The sequence below is a fragment of the Staurois parvus genome, unplaced genomic scaffold (assembly GCF_062004578.1).
Source record: "Staurois parvus isolate SC_StPar_1 unplaced genomic scaffold, SC_StPar_1.0 ptg000021l, whole genome shotgun sequence".
Lineage (NCBI taxonomy): Eukaryota > Metazoa > Chordata > Amphibia > Anura > Ranidae > Staurois > Staurois parvus.
This window is the reverse complement of record NW_028317817.1, coordinates 5,827,465-5,844,811: the sequence shown is the minus strand read 5'-3', so window position 1 is coordinate 5,844,811 and position 17,347 is coordinate 5,827,465. Positions and strand designations below refer to the sequence as shown.

General features: G+C 43.0%; 1 protein-coding gene across 1 annotated transcript in view; it reads left to right on the top strand.

Annotated features, from left to right (window-relative positions):
- The first annotated feature begins 4,129 nt into the window (after positions 1-4,129).
- Positions 4,130-17,347, top strand: part of TGFBR2 (transforming growth factor beta receptor 2) — a 134,637-nt gene continuing 121,419 nt past the window's right edge. Inside the window, exon 1 of the mRNA XM_089690798.1 lies at positions 4,130-4,415. Within this exon, the coding sequence (XP_089546924.1) occupies positions 4,355-4,415 (61 nt within the window). The 5' untranslated portion in view covers positions 4,130-4,354. The remainder of the gene's footprint in view (positions 4,416-17,347) is intronic.

Here is a 17,347-nt window from a genome sequence, read left to right as displayed (position 1 = left end):
GGGATCATACCAACAGAAGCACGTCATAAATGCTTTATTGAATCCATCCCCCATAAACAAGAATGAATAAATGAATGAGTTAGTCAATAATTCTCAGTGTGTACTTCCCTTAACCACTTGCCCTCCGGAGTATTTACCCCCCCTTCCTGACCAGGCCATTTTTGCGTTACAGCGCTGTGTTACTTTAACTGACAATTATGTGGTCATGCAACACTGCACCCAAATTAAATTTATGTCCTTTTTTCCCCATGATTTGAGCTTTCTTTTAGTGGTACTTTAATGCCTGTGCGATTTTTCATTTTTTGTGCTATAAAAAAAAAGACACAATTTTGAGAAAAAAAAACAATATTTTTGACTGTTTGCTATTAAACATAATAAGCATAACTAGGTACCCTCCCAATACAGCTTGGAGATTCCAGCTAATCCATTTTACTGCAGGGTCATTGGTTGATTGGGGTTCCCCTTGGCTGTTACTATTAGTCACCCATTGACTGGAGCAACAGCCAGAATGGGAGATGGGGAAAAAACCTGGAAGAGACATGGACTGTACTCTCTCCTTCTCCAGGTGTGCATGAGGGGGACATCTTCACCCTCTGACCACAAATGTCTTTTCTGTGGCCAGAACAAGAAGAATCTTCCCTACATGCAGCTGGAGGCCTGGATTGGGATGATCCATACGTACTGTACATACAGAATAAGATAAGATACTGAAAATGATACACAGCATACAGAACAAGAGAAGTGGTACTGTGCAGACTCCACCTATGGGGGGAGAGGGGATGAAAAACAGGGAGACTCCTGGATTATAGAATGAGAGGGGGCAAAACAGGGAGACTCCTGGATTATTGGATGAGAGGGGAGAAAAACAGGGAGACTCCTGGATTATAGAGTGAGAGGGGGCAAAACAGAGAGACTCCTAGATTATAGAGTGAGAGGGATGAAAAACAGGGTGACTCCTGTATTATAGAGTGAGAGGGAAGAAAAACAGGGAGACTCCTGGATTATAGGGTGAGAGGGAAGAAAAACAGGGAGACTCCTGGATTATAGAGTGAGAGGGGGCAAAACAGGGAGACTCCTAGATTATAGGGTGAGAGGGGAGAAAAACAGGGAGACTCCTGGATTATAGAGTGAGAGGGGAGAAAAACAGGGAGACTCCTGGATTATAGAGTGAGAGGGGGCAAAACAGGGAGACTCCTAGATAATAGAGTGAGAGGGGAGAAAAACAGGAAGACTCCTGGATTATAGGGTGAGAAGTGAGAAAAACAGGGTGACTCCTGGATTATAGAATGAGAGGGGGCAAAACAGGGAGACTCCTGGATTATATGGTGAAAGGGGAGAAAAACAGGGAGACTTCTGGATTATAGAGTGAGAGGGGAGAAAAACAGAGTGACTTCTGGATTATAGAGTGAGAGGGGAGAAAAAAAGGGAGACTCCAGGATTATAGAATGAGAGGGGGCAAAACAGGGAGACTCCTGGATTATAGAGTGAGAGGGGAGAAAAACAGGGAGACTCCTGTATTATAGAGTGAGAGAGGAGAAAAACAGGGTAACCCCTAGATTATAGGGTGAGGGGGGTGAAAAACAGGGTGACTCCTGGATTATAGTGAGAGGGGACATCAACAGGGTGACTCCTGTGTTATAGGTGAGAGGGGAGAAAACAGGGAGATTCCTGGATTATAGAGTGAGAGGGGAGAAAAACAGGGAGACGTCTGGATTATAGGGTGAGAGGGGACATCAACAGGGTGATTCATGTGTTATAGGTGAGAGGGGAGAAAACAGGGAGATTCCTGGATTATAGGGTGAGAGGGGAGAAAAAACAGATTGACTCCTGGATTATAGAGTGAGAGAGGAGAAAAACAGGGTAACCCCTGGATTTTAGGGTGAGGGGGGTGAAAAACAGGGTGACTCCTGGATTATAGGGTGAGAGGGGACATCAACAGGGTAACTCCTGTGTTATAGGTGAGAGGGGAGAAAACAGGGAGATTCCTGGATTATAGAGTGAGAGGGGAGAAAAACAGGGAGACTCCTGGATTATAGGGTGAGAGGGGACATCAACAGGGTGATTCCTGTGTTATAGGTGAGAGGGGAGAAAACAGGAAGATTCCTGGATTATAGGGTGAGAGGGGAGAAAAAACAGAGTGACTCCTGGATTATAGAGTGAGAGAGGAGAAAAACAGGGTAACCCCTGGATTATAGGGTGAGGGGGGTGAAAAACAGGGTGACTCCTGGATTATAGGGTGAGAAGGGACATCAACAGGGTGACTCCTGTGTTATAGGTGAGAGGGGAGAAAACAGAGATATTCCTGGTTTATAGGGTGAGAGGGGAGAAAACAGGGTAAATCCTGGATTATGGGGTGAGAGGGGAGCAAAGAAGGGTGATTCCTGGAACTATAGGATGAGAGAGGACAAAAATGGGATGGCTTTTGAATTTGAGGGTGAGAGGGGACCAAAACAGAGTAACTACCTGGATTATAGGATCAGAGGGAACACAAACAGGGTATTATAGAGTGAGAGCGGGCACAAACAAGGTGAATCCTAAATTATAGGTGAGAAGGGGCACAACAGGGTGAATCCTGGATTATAGGGTAAAAGGGGACAAAAAACAGGGTAAATCCTTGATAATAGGGTGAGAGGGGAGAAAAACAGGGTGACTCCTTTATTATAGGATGAAAGGGGAGCAATAAAGGTTGACTCCCTTAAATATAGGATGAGAGGGGACACAAAAAAGGGTGACTCCTGAATTTTAGGGTGAGAGGGGACAAAAACAGGGTGAATCATGGATGAGAGAGTGATAGGAAAAAATAGAGGATGACTACTGAATTATAGGATGAGAGCAGACAGAGTAAATCCTGTATTATAGGGTGAGAGGAGAGTTTCCTGAGTTTTAGGGTGAGAGGGGACAAAACAGGGTGATTCTTGAGTTTTAGGGTGAGAGAGGACAAAAACAGGGTGATTCCCTGAATGACAGGATGAGAGGGGACAAAACAGAGCAATTCCTGAATTATTGGGTGGGAGGCGATTATGTGGTGAGAGGATAGCAATGAAGAGTGCTTCCCTGAATTTTAGGGTGAGAGTGGACACATATCGGGTGATTCCCTGAATTATAGGATGAAAGGAGACACAGACAGTGTAAATCCTGGATTGTAGCTGGATAGGGGACAAAAACAGGGTGATTCCATGGATTATAGGGTGAGAGGGGAGCAAAGAGGGGTGCCTCCCTTCATTTTAGGGTAAGAGGGACAAAAACAGGGTGACTCCTGGATTATTGGGTGAGAGGGGAGCAAAGAGGGGTGCCTCCCTTCATTTTAGGGTAAGAGGGACAAAAACAGGGTGATTCCATGGATTATAGTGTGATAGGGGAGCAAAGAGGGGTGCCTCCCTTCATTTTAGGGTAAGAGGGACAAAAACAGGGTGATTCCATGGATTATAGGGTGAGAGGGGAGCAAAGAGGGGTGCCTCCCTTCATTTTAGGGTAAGAGGGACAAAAACAGGGTGATTCCCCGGATTATAGGGTGAGAGGGGAGCAAAGAGGGGTGCCTCCCTTCATTTTAGGGTAAGAGGGACAAAAAACAGGGTGATTCCCCGGATTATAGGGTGAGAGAGGAGCAAAGAGGGGTGCCTCCCTTCATTTTAGGGTAAGAGGGACAAAAAACAGGGTGATTCCCCGGATTATAGGGTGACAGGCGACACAAGCAGGGTAAACCCTGGATTATAGCTGGATAGGGAGGCAGCAAAAACGGGGTGACTTTTGTATCCTAGGATGAAAGGGGACATAGACAGTGGTGCTCCCTGTATTGCAGGATGAGAGGGGTACTTATGTACTGTATATAGAGAATGGCCCCCACTAACACAGCCATGCCCCCGTTCCTTGAAGTGAGCATTTCTAATGAAGCCCCCGATCCTGTGCCACCCTCCACTAACATAGCCCGTGCTAGCCTGTAGCTGAGGTAATGTTCAGTAGTCAGTGTGTGATATGTGATATGACCATTCCCCTGTCCCAGTCCTAGCATGTGTAGTGGGTGAGCTGTATGAGGAAAGTACAATGGCAGAGCTTGTAATGTGAAGCTGAGGGGGCCGGCTCATGTCATATGACTGACACAACTGGGTGAGGTTTTTAAGAAGAAAAAAAGAAGTAGAGAGGCCCAGCACAGCTGTTTGTGAAGTTGAAGATTTCCTGTTTCCTCAGGACTCGGCCAGTGAATGAGTCACAGAGGTGGAAGGCAGCAAACGGTGCCCATAGGAATGCAGGGAGGAGTGCGGGCTGGGAGGACAGGGGGAGCCGAGCCGGGATTGGGGCTGCTGGAAACTTTCTGGAGGAACTCCTAACAACTGTCTGCAGACGTCTCCCTTCTATCATGGAGGGCTACACCGGGCTCGCCGCTATTCTCTGCATACTGACAGCCAGCTACTCCACGGGTGAGTTCGGGTAGTCCTCTCATGGGGGAGGGGAGGGAGTCAGAGATGGGGGTTCTAGTAGTCCTGTCATGGATGTGTGAGGGGCGGTAATATCACACTGGGGGGGCACAGCAAGGACTGGGGGGAGCACTCAGACTCAGCTCTGGCTGCTTCTTCTCTGTTCCCTCACATGTCTGTCTTTATGGAAACACTGGCTGGACTATTATCAATTAATAACTGTTACTGTTGTCAGAATGTTTACATAGTTTCTTGTTTGTTTGTATTGTTTTTGTTGTCTTTCCTGTAGAAGCGAAGCATTCTCATCCTTTTGTATATCTGACAGAATCAGCATGAGGCTTCTCAATAAATAGGAAAAAGAATAATAATAATTAAAAAAATAAAAAAATGATTATTATTATTATACAGGATTTATATAGCGCCAACAGTTTGCTCAGCGCTTTACAATATAAAGGGAGACAATACAGCAACAATACAGTTCAATACAAGAGGGATAGGAGGGCCCTGCTCCTCGGAGCTTACAATCTAGGAATTATATCTATATATATATATATATATATATATATAAAATGAGGGTGCATTCACGCCCGAGCAGAGCGAATTTCAGCCATTTTTATTTTTTTGTGCTTTTATGAGTGTCTATGGCAGCTCTTACACTGATTCGAATTTCTTCCGCTTTTGCGTTAAAAAAAGGAAAAGAAAAACGTATGACCATGTATTCCTATGGAACTCTTCACGCTGATCCTTCATGGGTCCGGTGCGTTTTTTCAAATCCCGCTTACTGCATTTTTTGGTGCAGGCTTTATGTGGTTAAAAAACTGCACCAAAAGCACACCTCCCATTGAAATCAATAGAAAAGGTAGCAAAAACGCATCAAAAAGCATTTTTGGTATGGTTTTTGAATCACGTGTCCTGTAAAAAAGCGCACTGCAAACGTGGTAAAAACTCGGCAAAAATGCTTCAAGTGTTTTGTTTTAGGCCCCATTCACACCCCTGCGGGAACACACGCAAAACCTGTGAAAAACGTACATTGCACTTGCGGATTGTTAATAGCACCCCAAACACGGCTAGGAAACGCAAGTTTTGCTGCACAACGTTTAACCCCAGTGCAGGTCCCGGAGATTCTTCTGGCACATTTGCCGCTCATAAGGTAGCACCTTCAAACAAATAGGCTGCCTTGTGCTGTCGCATGGAAAACGCAGCACAAAATGTGTGAACAAACACGGGGCAGCGGAGTGAATGGGGCCTTATGGCTCATTTACACTTGTGGCGATCTCTGAAGAGTGATCCCCATTGAACAGCGGTGAGAAGGTGCTGTATCACCAGTTTTTAACTCCCTAATGGCCATTCACACTTTTGTGGGAAATCTCATGCAATTCGAACATGACTCGCACTGCATTAATGTTCATGTGATTATTTGCAGTGCAATTTGAGCAATTCAAATCGCACCGCACCCGCAGGAAGGGTGCATGCACCTTTTTTTTGTTCACACTGGAATGGATTCGTATGGGTCTTCACACCCATGCAGGCCAATTCATCCAATTATACTGCGTTCCGTAAGCCTTTTTGGGGTGTCATTAATGTAACATAGACACCCACAGTGGTTCACACGTTTCTGATGCAGTGCAGGAGATGCACTGGATTCACTGCGAATCCCATACAGCATCAGTATGCACTAAATATCGGACTACTGCTCTGCAACTCTGTGTATTGCATGTGGTTGCAGCATGGCCCATTCACTTGATTGAGTCACATTTAACAAGCAGTAGTACCTGCCAAACTCAGTGGGTGGTATAATTTCTGCCACAGCATGTGTGCATCCCCTGAAGCTGCCTTTCCAGCTAAAGGGGCAGTAAAAATGCAGCTCTACTGCGTGGTATTACCCCCTCCCCCCAATTACTAGTGTAAAGGAGCCCTTAGGCAGTCCATACATTATATTTAATTTGACTTTTATTTAAATTTGATTTCCCTCTATCTAAAACGTATGGAATTGCATGACATGTTACATAACATGATTTTCTACGGGGGCATTCACATATATGCGATTTAGAACTGAATGTAAACTGCATATGAAATGGTTATGTGTTCAAAGAGAAGGTGATTGCAGTTTTGATAAGAGTGAGACCCCCCCAGGGCTTAAATCCAAGTTGCAGCTCTGTCCAAATTGCGTGAAAAATGTGTTGCAATCTCAGCTGTACCACATCTAAATCGCACTGGAGGCGCTCCCTAAATCGCACTAGAAAACAAACAAACTCGTACCGCATCAGTGTGAACCTAGCCTCAGTGTTGATGGGGGAATCTCTCCCTCTTTGCTATTGTGTTCTGCTGGCAGGGAGCCTTCCCCACCAGCAGAAGACAATGATCAATGCTGGTGGCTGTAGGTACCAGCTGAACCAGCTGAATTCTGATTAATCTATGGCAGACTTTAGCCAATGGAAAGAACTGGGGTGGATAGCAATCTTTGCAGGCTCAAAATTACCTGCAATACACCTGAAAAAAACACTTGATCTGATTTTTTTTAAAAAAACTGCCTAAATCTGCCTCAAAAGTGCCTGATATAGCTTTTTTGAGCTTCAGTCTTCACACTGCAGACACCTGAACAGTCCTATGTGAACAGTCACCATTGTCATACAGGGGATTTTAAATGCTGAGCATCTTGAGCAAAACACTCAGTTGTGAATGGGGCCATATGGTGGCCCCCCCACATTTCAATCTTATTATCCGATCAATTGATTAATGTGCGGTTAAATCAAAACGATTGACTCCACAAAAACATGAAATAGCCATAATCGCCCTTCTGATCAATTTAGAATGAAACTGGGTTGATCAGCCAAGGTGGAATGTTATTGATCATTTGCAGTGATCAGCATCTCCAGGATACTTTAATCATGAATACAATCCTATTCTGATTGATCAGATCATAAGAATACATGGTGGAGACAGAGATGTGATTGACAACTTACAAGGTTGTGCTCGTATCTTAACTATCAGTCAAAATTCACTTCTCTGTTTGTGGCTTATCAATCAAATGGGTTGTTGACTATGAATTGATTATTCCTAGAGATCAATCAGAAACATTGAAGTGTGTATTGCCACCATTAAACGTTCATGCACACAGATGTAGAGTACAGCTCGATCTTTACTGCACACAGTTATACTTTATATGCGGATCTGAACACAGCAGCATTGTATGCTATAGGGCCCATACACGCAGCAGCATTGTATGCTATAGGGCCCATGTACCCAGCAGCATTGTATGCTATAGGGCCCATGCACTCAGCAGCATTGTATGCTATAGGGCCCATGCACTCAGCGGCATTGTATGCTATAGGGCCCAAACACGCAGCAGCATTGTATGCTATAGGGCCCATGTACCCAACAGCATTGTATGCTATAGGGCCCATGTACCCAGCAGCATTGTATGCTATAGGGCCCATGCACTCAGCGTCATTGTATGCTATAGGGCCCATGCACTCAGCGGCATTGTATGCTATAGTGCCCATGCACTCAGCGGCATTGTATGCTATAGTGCCCATGCACTCAGCGGCATTGTATGCTATAGTGCCCATGCACTCAGCGGCATTGTATGCTATAGGGCCCATACACGCAGCAGCATTGTCTTCTATAGGGTCCATGTACCCAGCAGCATTGTATGCTATAGGGCCCATGTACCCAGCAGCATTGTATGCTATAGGGCCCATGTACCCAGCAGCATTGCATGCTATAGGGCCCATGCACTCAGTATCATTGTATGATATAGGGTCCATGCACGCAGCAGAATTGTATGCTTTAGGGCCCATACACGCAGCTGAATTGTATGCTATAGGACCCATACATGCAACAGCATTGAATGCTATAGGGTCCATGCATGCAGCAGCATTGTATGCTATAGGGCCCATTCACGCAACAGCATTGTATGCTTTAGGGCCCATACACGCAGCAGCATTGTATGCTATATTGCCAATGCATGCAGCAGCATTGTATGCTATAGGGACCATACACTCAGCAGCATTGTATGCTATAGGGCCAATGCATGCAGCAGCATTGTATGCTATAGGGCCCATGCACGCAGCAGCATTCTATGCTATAGGGCCCATGCTTGCAGCAGCATTGTATTCTATAGGGCCCATGCACGCAGCAGCATTGTATTCTATAGGGCCCATGCACGCAGCAGCATTCTATGCTATAGGGCCCTTGCTTGCAGCAGCATTGTATTCTATAGGGCCCATGCATGCAGCAGCATTGTATTCTATAGGGCCCATGCATGCAGCAGCATTGTATTCTATAGGGCCCATGCACGCAGCAGCAGTCTATGCTATAGGGCCCATGCTTGCAGCAGCATTGTATTCTATAGGGCCCATGCATGCAGCAGCATTGTATACTATAGGGCCCATACGCGCAGCTACATTGTGGACAGTACTCCCCCATAGCATTGAGCTAAATGGAATGAAAGCAGAACATTTTGCATCCACTGTCCAATTTGGAATGCGTTTTAAACATTTGTTCAAATGTTTACATATGTAAATGAATATCACCCTTACATATCAATCATTCAAAACAAATTCTATGCTGCTGCCACTGCTTATGTTTTGCTTAATATTCCAATATAAGTATACATATATAAAGTGCGTCCAAATACATACTCATAAAGTGGAAATCCATATATGTAAAAGTGCTTGATGTTTACACTGAAATCAATATATAAAAATCCACAAAGTGCAAACGTTTTCTGTGAAAAGTGCTTCTTCACAAATCTGCAAATATAAATATAACTTGTCTTCCTATGTACAAATTAAAGTACTTCATGCAGCTTCAACACTTCCAAGTATTGCTCCTGATGCTCCACTTCACCACTGTGCACCACCACCACAGCTGAAAACTCACCAAACAGCCATGACCTTCTCACTTAAGAGTTGGTCTATATGCGCTGCTTTTTATATATAGGTTCCCCACTCTTGTGTACCACTGCCAGGGTTCCTCTTACTTGTAGCCTTGCCAGGAGTATCATGCAATTAGGAAGGAGACTTCAATAGTGTAAAATAACCTTTATTAAAATCACACATAGCTACCATTAAAACCATTATCTGTACCACTCACATTTACTATTGCATTGTGCCCTGCACCCGGGTTTAATTGATTAATTTCGTAACCAGTCAGCCCTGCCTCTCAACCTCCCAGGCCGCCTCACAGTGCAAGGGTAGCTCACCACTTCCAGGTGTCACTGCCGGATTGCAATGTCATCACTTTCTGTAGCTCTGCCTCGACATATGTTTCATCCTGATGACGTCTTCACGCCTCATGAAGATGTCATCATGTTTGTACTTTTTTAAAACATCACTAGTAAAACGAGCAAACATAATGGACAAAAGCAAAAAAAAAAGTTTACGTGCAAAAAATAAAAAAGGGTGAGCACTCTCTTGGTCTGTAGAGCTTGGTTGTAAGTTTGGCACCCAGTCCTGCGCTATTAGATTTAAACTCTAATGACAGCCTGGCTACCCTGGCCCCCTCTGGGGGTACAGTGGGTTTGAAGTCCCAGTTGCATGCTAGTCCCCCCACTGCAGCATATGAGGGAAGTGCCTCTCTTGCCTGCTTGTCAGTACTGCTCAGCTTTAAAGTGTATGTATACTAGCCATAACTTTATATTTCATTATTAATAACTGCTCCATACATTGTACTGGACGCTTCATTTTAGTGCTCTTTTTGAAAGGACAAATTGCAGCATAACATTTACACTTTTTGAGTTGTAAACTACTTTAGAAGAAAAATAGTGGTTGTCATAATGCTAATGATTATTCATTCTTTTTTTTTCCCACGATTGTTATATCTAAGGGCTTATTCACACCATCTGATTTGAGCTACATAGGTCAATGCAGGTTGAGCAATGGGAAACATTTTGCGTTTTTATATGCTGTGGTGAAGTGTGGTACACTGCATACAAATACAGACAGTTTTAAATAGCAAAACCCTATGTTGCAATGTGCTGTGGTGCATATACTTTAATGAAGTGTCATTTCAAGTGTAACATAAAGTTAAAGAAAAAGAATAATGTGAACAACATATCATTCTGATTTCATTATGCCACAGGATCCTGCTCAAATCTGGTTTGGGATTCCATGATCAAAAATGTGACAGCTGTAGTGCAAGCAGACAGAGGTTGTCACTTCTAAACCTTTATCTGGCCTTGGCAGTGTGCATGTGGATGTGCAAGCCTGGCCCCTCTCAGCTCAGGATGGGGAAGGGGGGCATGCTTTGACATCTTCCTCTCGGATGCCTGAGGACCTTGTAAACCATATAAAAGTGTATGTAGAATGCTAGGTTCCCATATGTGCAGGTGCGGGACTGCATGTAAATCACACATGTTCTTGCACCTGCATGCAGACACACAAAAAACTTACTGCTTCAACTCTTGACGGCACCCCCTCACATTGAAAAAAGCTGTGTGTTTTCCCACCCATGGAAATGCATGGTACTGAAACACCACGTGGTTTCTGTTTGGCCGCATTTTAAAAAGGTGCAAGGACCTTTTTTTTTTTAAGGAAAGGCAGTTACAGCTACCCATTAGGCTCCATGCACACGGGGCGTTTTAATAACGCTGGTAATGTTAGCTGTGTCAAGTCATTAAAAACCTTTTTTTAGCATTTTTGCATTAGTGTTTAGTGGTGTTTAGATGCGTTTTTGCCATTTTTTTTGCGTTTGCATTTTTTTATCGTTTTTTTTTACCAAAAGAAAAAAAAATGTGTTGCTCAAAAAAAGTCCACAAATGCTGAGTTGCCGTGTTTTGCCATGTTTTGGCACGTTTTTCAGCGTTAGAGCATTTTTACAGCTAAAAAACCTCTAGAAACCCACTACTTCTGAGGATTTTTCTAGCCAAAAAATGCCCGTCAAAAAATGTTGATTACAGTCTGTGTGATATGGACACAGGATAACATGCTGGGGAGTTTACTGGCTGTAGAAAAAAATGCCAAAAGCCAAAAACAGCCAATGTAAAAACGCCCAGTGCGCATGAGCTCTTAGAAATGAATGAGTTGCTGTGCCCCAAAAAATGTGGTAAACAGTATCACTTAGATATGAGCCTAGCCTAACAGTGAGGCAGATTTGTTTTTAGATTGTAATTTATTACATAGAGGTGTATCTTTTTACAAGAAACCTGTATTTGGGGAGTATGTAAGTCAATATTGCTGACCCATAATTCTGAAAAAAGCTGTCTCTGCCATATATGTGTTTAGGGTCAGTGGCTAGGGAATTATTGAAGACAGTGGTGACCAGGCAACTAGCATTTTCCAGAGGCCAAAAATGGCAGCCTCCATATTCTTAGTACAGGTTTCACACATGTATACACACATGCATATGTCCACATATACAATATATATACACATAAAATGTACACACCTACAAGTACCTATACACACACATACATACACAAACACACACTTGTGTGTACATACACATATACACACACTTACCTACATGCGTATGTATACACATAAGTACATACACACACGTGTGCATGCAGGTACACACACATTTACACACTTTTGTACGTACACACATGCAAACACCCACACATACATGTACACACATAAACACACGTAGGTGTACACACACTTTTTTTTATTGGTTTGGTCAAACCGCTGATGTTATTGACCTCTGACTTTGGTGATTATATTCTTGCTTTCTGTAGGGTCTAATGCTGTGTCTTGGTCTTTCTGATAAGCGGAAGGGCCTTTGTTTAAGAAGGAAGGAAGTAAGAATTTGTTTGTCTGATTTATACAGCTTAGTGTGGGGTTAACTCACGGATTCTGTCTGAATGTCATTTCCATGGCTTTTACTGCTCTTTAGTTTCAGTCTCACATTTACAGAGTGGGGAGAGATTCCTCCAATCCTGGGTGTAAATCATGCCACAGATATTTGTCTACATGTAGTCCCCAGTGCACATCTGGAGTCTGTGAATCGGAATCACTGGGAGGCTGCTCTGTTTTTTAGACATTGAGACATTGGATGAGGTACTCGTAGGTGAGGTAATCCAAGGTCTTTTCTTCCAAGGCCATGTGGATGTAATTATGTGCTCATAGATATTTAGGATAATATATAATATGGGATGAAAATGAGGCATGTGCTCTTATAGCTGGTGGTGCTTGTGAGTAGTAACATGAGTAAGAACCATTCACATCATCATGTTAGAAAACACATTGGGAGGGATTTACTAAAACTGGTGCACACAGAATCTGGTGCAGTTCTGCATAGAAACCAATCAGCTTCCAGGATTTTAGTCAAAGCTTAATTGAACAAGCTGAAGTTAGAAGCGGGTTGGTTACCATGCACAGCTGCACCAGATTCTGAGTGCACCAGTTTTAGTAAATCGCCCCTACTGTGTTTTTCTCAAAGTGCACAATGTGCTTGAAGGGTCATATCACACCATGCCTGCACATGAATCACGTAGGAATGCACTGTGTGTTCCTGTGCGATTCACTTGCGGTTCTGTGTGGTGCGATTTTAGCCCATTCATTTTGAATGGGCTAAAATCCCACCGCACCAAAAGTAGTGCATGCTCTACTTTTTAAAGTGCACTGTAACCAGATTGCATGGTAGAAAAGTACCATGCGATCCAGTGTGGGCAAACACAGTGCATTTTCTACCTGTGTTTGGGATGCCGTTCATTTTTTAACTCCCTGAATTGCACAGGAATACACAGCACGTTCCTGTGTGATTCATGTGCAGGCATTGTGTGACCCAGTCCTTAACCACTTGCCCTCTAGATGATTAACCCCCCTTAATGACCAGGCCTCTTTTTGCTACTCAGCGCTGCATTAATTCAACTGGTATCATGCAATACTGTACCCAAACAAAATTTACGTCCTTTGTTTCACACAAATAGAGCTTTCTTTCGGTGGTATTTGATCACCTGTGCACTTTTTATTTTTTGCTCTATAAACTAAAAAATTTTTTTTTGAAAAAAACAATATTTTCTCAATTTTGTCATAAAACATATCCAAAAAAACTAAAATGTTGTCATAAATTTAGGCCAAAATGTATTCTGCTACATGTTTTTGGTTAAAAAATCCCAATAAGTGTATATTCATTGCTTTGTGTGAAAGTTATAGCGTCTACAAACTATGGTATAGATAATGGAATTTACACAGCTTTTACTTTCTGACTGCTCATCACATTTCTTGAGGTGCTAAAATACCAGGATAGTACAAACACCCCCAAATGACCCCTTTTCGGAAAGTAGACATCCTAAGCTATCTGTTGAGAGGCATATTGGGTCCATGGAAGATTTATTTTTTTTCCACAAGTTTCTGGAAAATGACAAAAACTTTTTTTTTATGCCGCATAGTACTCGCGCAGCTATTTTTCAAACGCAATTTAAAAAAAAAAAACACTTTTTTTTACTTTTAATGCACAAAAATACAATATATTGGCTTATTATTTGATAAACTATAAAAAATTATGGTATGCCGAGTAAATAGATACCAAACATGACATGCTTTAAAACGCATGCCCCGTGCAATGGCGACAAACTGCATACATTTTTAATATCCATAGGCAACATTTTAAAAGCCTTTACAAGCTACCATTTTAGCTTTACAGAGGAGGTCTAGTGTTAGAATTACTGCCCTTGATCTAATGTTTGTGGCGATACCACACATGCATGGTGCAACCGCTGTTTACATACTGGCACAGGGTCAGCGCTCACGAACACAAGCAGGGGGGACGAGGGTCCTTTTTTTTTTTTTTTTTTTTTTTTTTATATTATTTTTACACTGTCCCTTTAATTTTTTTTAATCACTTTTAATGCTATCACCGGGAATGCAAATATCCCCTATAACTTCAACGGGCATTGTCATATATTCTTTTTTGAAAAATCTGGGGTCTACCAGGCTCTAGATATCTCCTTTGCTCTTACATTATCTAATCAAACCAAAATCGGTGTGATCAGATGCTTTCCCAATTTACAAATGGTGCTGTTTATATCCTGCGAAACTGAGGTGATGAAATGCTCCTAGCTTCTGATTTCTTACGCTATAGAGATGATTGGCACCATTCTGGTCTCCAATCAGCTCTATGGTCAGCTGGCAGAAACACCGGCTGCATTCTGAGGTTCCCCTGATGGCTTGGGACTGCCCAAGAAGGCCATGGAAGGCAGCGGGGGAGGGTGTATTGTCTTTCACTGCTTGTAAAAGCAATCCTGCAGCTAATTAGCCACTAGGATTGCTTTTACTTGAAAGCAGAGTTTGCTCAGCGCTTTACAATATAACGGGAGACAATACAGCAACAATACAGTTCAATACAAGAGGTTCTGATCCTTGGAGCTTACAATCTAAGAGGTATGTGAAAGACCAGGATGTACTAGACCGCTGGTGCTCGCCAGTTCACCAAAAGGTAGCGCGGCACTAGTACTGACACTCTGCTGCATATCAGAGTCATCAAAATATACCGGCAAGTGCTACCAGAGATCAGGCCTGATTCTGCAAACACTGCAGTTTTGTGTGCAGTGTATCAAATGGCAGAGACCTACTGACACTGCACTTGCTGGGGGAGAAGGGGGGGGTTAAGCGTAGGGGCTAAACGCAGGTGCCGGGTCTGATCCCGCTAACACTGCACACTGGGGACGCTATACTAATGTGAACTCTGGTATAGTGCTGATTTGATCAAAGATATTGATCCATTCAGACACTATACTAGCAATGGAGGTTTATTGTGTATGAGCGTGTTCCTGGCAATCAAGGGGTTAAATGTGATGACTGGTGTACTGATGGGCAATCTGACGCTATCTGGGAGGGGCATGAAAACCACGGGAGTGCCAGTCACGTATATATATGTGATTTTGTGCACCTGTGCCGCCCTGTAGCAGTATTTCTACTATAGAGCGGTCAGGAAGTGGTTTACATAAGCGGTTTGTGTTACGGCGCTGCGTTATTTTAACTGACAATTGCGCAGTCATGCAACACTGCACCAAAATGAAATTTACATTCTTTTTTTCGCATGAATTGGGCATTCTTTTGGTGGTATTTGATTGCCTGTGCAGTTTTTATTTTTTGCGCTATAAAAAAAAGACCGACAATTTTGAGAAAAAAACAATATTTTGGACTTTTTGCTATAAATCATGTCCAGTAAAAAAAATTTCATCATAACTGTAGGCCAAAATGTATTCTGCGACATGTCTTTGCTTAAAAAAAAAAAATCCTAATACGTGTAATTTAATTGGTTTACGTGAAAGTTATAGTGTTTACAAATGGTGGTATAGATGCTGGATTTTTTTTTTATAATAATAGTGGCGATCAGCGACTTATGGCGGCGATCAGCGACTTATGGCGGGACTGCGGGGCTACGGCGGACATTCTGACACTGGGGGGGGGGGGAACTGAGTTGGGGTCACTGACATCCCCAGTGACACCAATACAGTGATCAGCGCAAAAAAAACACTGACACTGTAATAATGGCACTGGGGAGGAAGGGGTTAACTTTTCGAGACAATCAAAGGGTTAACTGTGTGAGGGGAGTGTTTTACTAGGGGGCGGGGGTGTGTACCTCACTGTTACACACTGTTCCGGAAGACTGTGTCCAGTGATCCCAGAAAAGTGTGCTGAAGCTGACAGGGAGGAAAAGCTCCATTGAAAACAATGCAGCCTTCCTCCCCGTCTGTGTTTTGCCGGCAATCACCAGGCTCTATTGGGTAATCAATCCGGTGATTGACACCCGCGGCCGCGATCAGTGCCGCGGGTAGGGCGATCATGTGCCTCGAGCGCGCCCCCTACCCCGGAATGCAGGATCACGTTTATATATGTGATCCTGCGCACAGGGGCCTTGTAGCAGTATATGTACTGTGGGCGGTCCCCTAGTGGTCAATGTATTGTGTTAAGCTCCATGCACACGGAGTGTTTTGATAATGCTGGTAACATTAGCTGTGTAAAGTCACGTTACAAAGTGAGTTTTTCTACTTTTTTTTAACGTTTTTGCATTAGCGTTTAGCGGCATTTTGCTGCATTTAACAAAAAAATATATATTTTTGGTGAAAAAATGTCCAAAAACCTCCTGTTTAAAGAGTTTTACCGCATTTTACTTAGTTTTGCCGTGTTTTTCAGCATTAGAGCTTTGCCTGTACAGGGCAGAAAATAGGTTCCTCGTAAGGCCACAGGTACACTGCTGCTCCTAAGCGCTCATGCACACTGGATGTTTTGATAACGCTGGTAACGTTAGCTGTGTAAACTCACATTTAAAACTTGAGTTTTTCAGCTTTTTTTAGTGTTTTTACATTAACATTTAGCAGCAAAAATGCCGGTTTGCTGCGTTTTACTGCATTTTGCTGCGTTTTTCAGCATTAGAGCATTTTTACAGCTAAAAAACTCCTCTAGAAACCCACTAGTCCTAACTTTTTTTTCCAGCCAATAAACGTCCCAGCCAATAAACGTTGATTACAGTCTGTGTGCATGGACACATAGGATAACATGCTGGGGGGTTTACTAGCTGTATAAAAAAAATGTCAAAAGCCAAAAACAGCAGCTGTAAAAACATCAAGTGTGCATGAGGACTTAGAGTATGTTTGGGAGCTTTTGGTGTTTTTTTCCCAAACCCCTGAACTCAACTCAGTAAAAGCCTCTGTGTCCATGCACACATTTTCTAGAGTTTAGGAGCAGCAGAGTTTAGGGACAGTTAAATGTTTCTCTCCTGAACGCAGAAGAATTATGTTCAGGAGAGGAACATTTTGGGCAAAAACACCAAACATGTCAAAAACGCATGTAAAAGTGTTAGCCACATATAGCACTTGAGCATTTATTCAAATAAACGGCAAGTACTCTGGCCAAGTAAATGAATAAATGTCCAAGCACTAAACGCGGTACTGCGTTTACATGCATTTTTGCCGCATTTAGAGTTTTTCTGCTGCAAGGAGAGTTAATGTCTAGGGGAGTTCCAGTGTACATGTAGCCTAAACG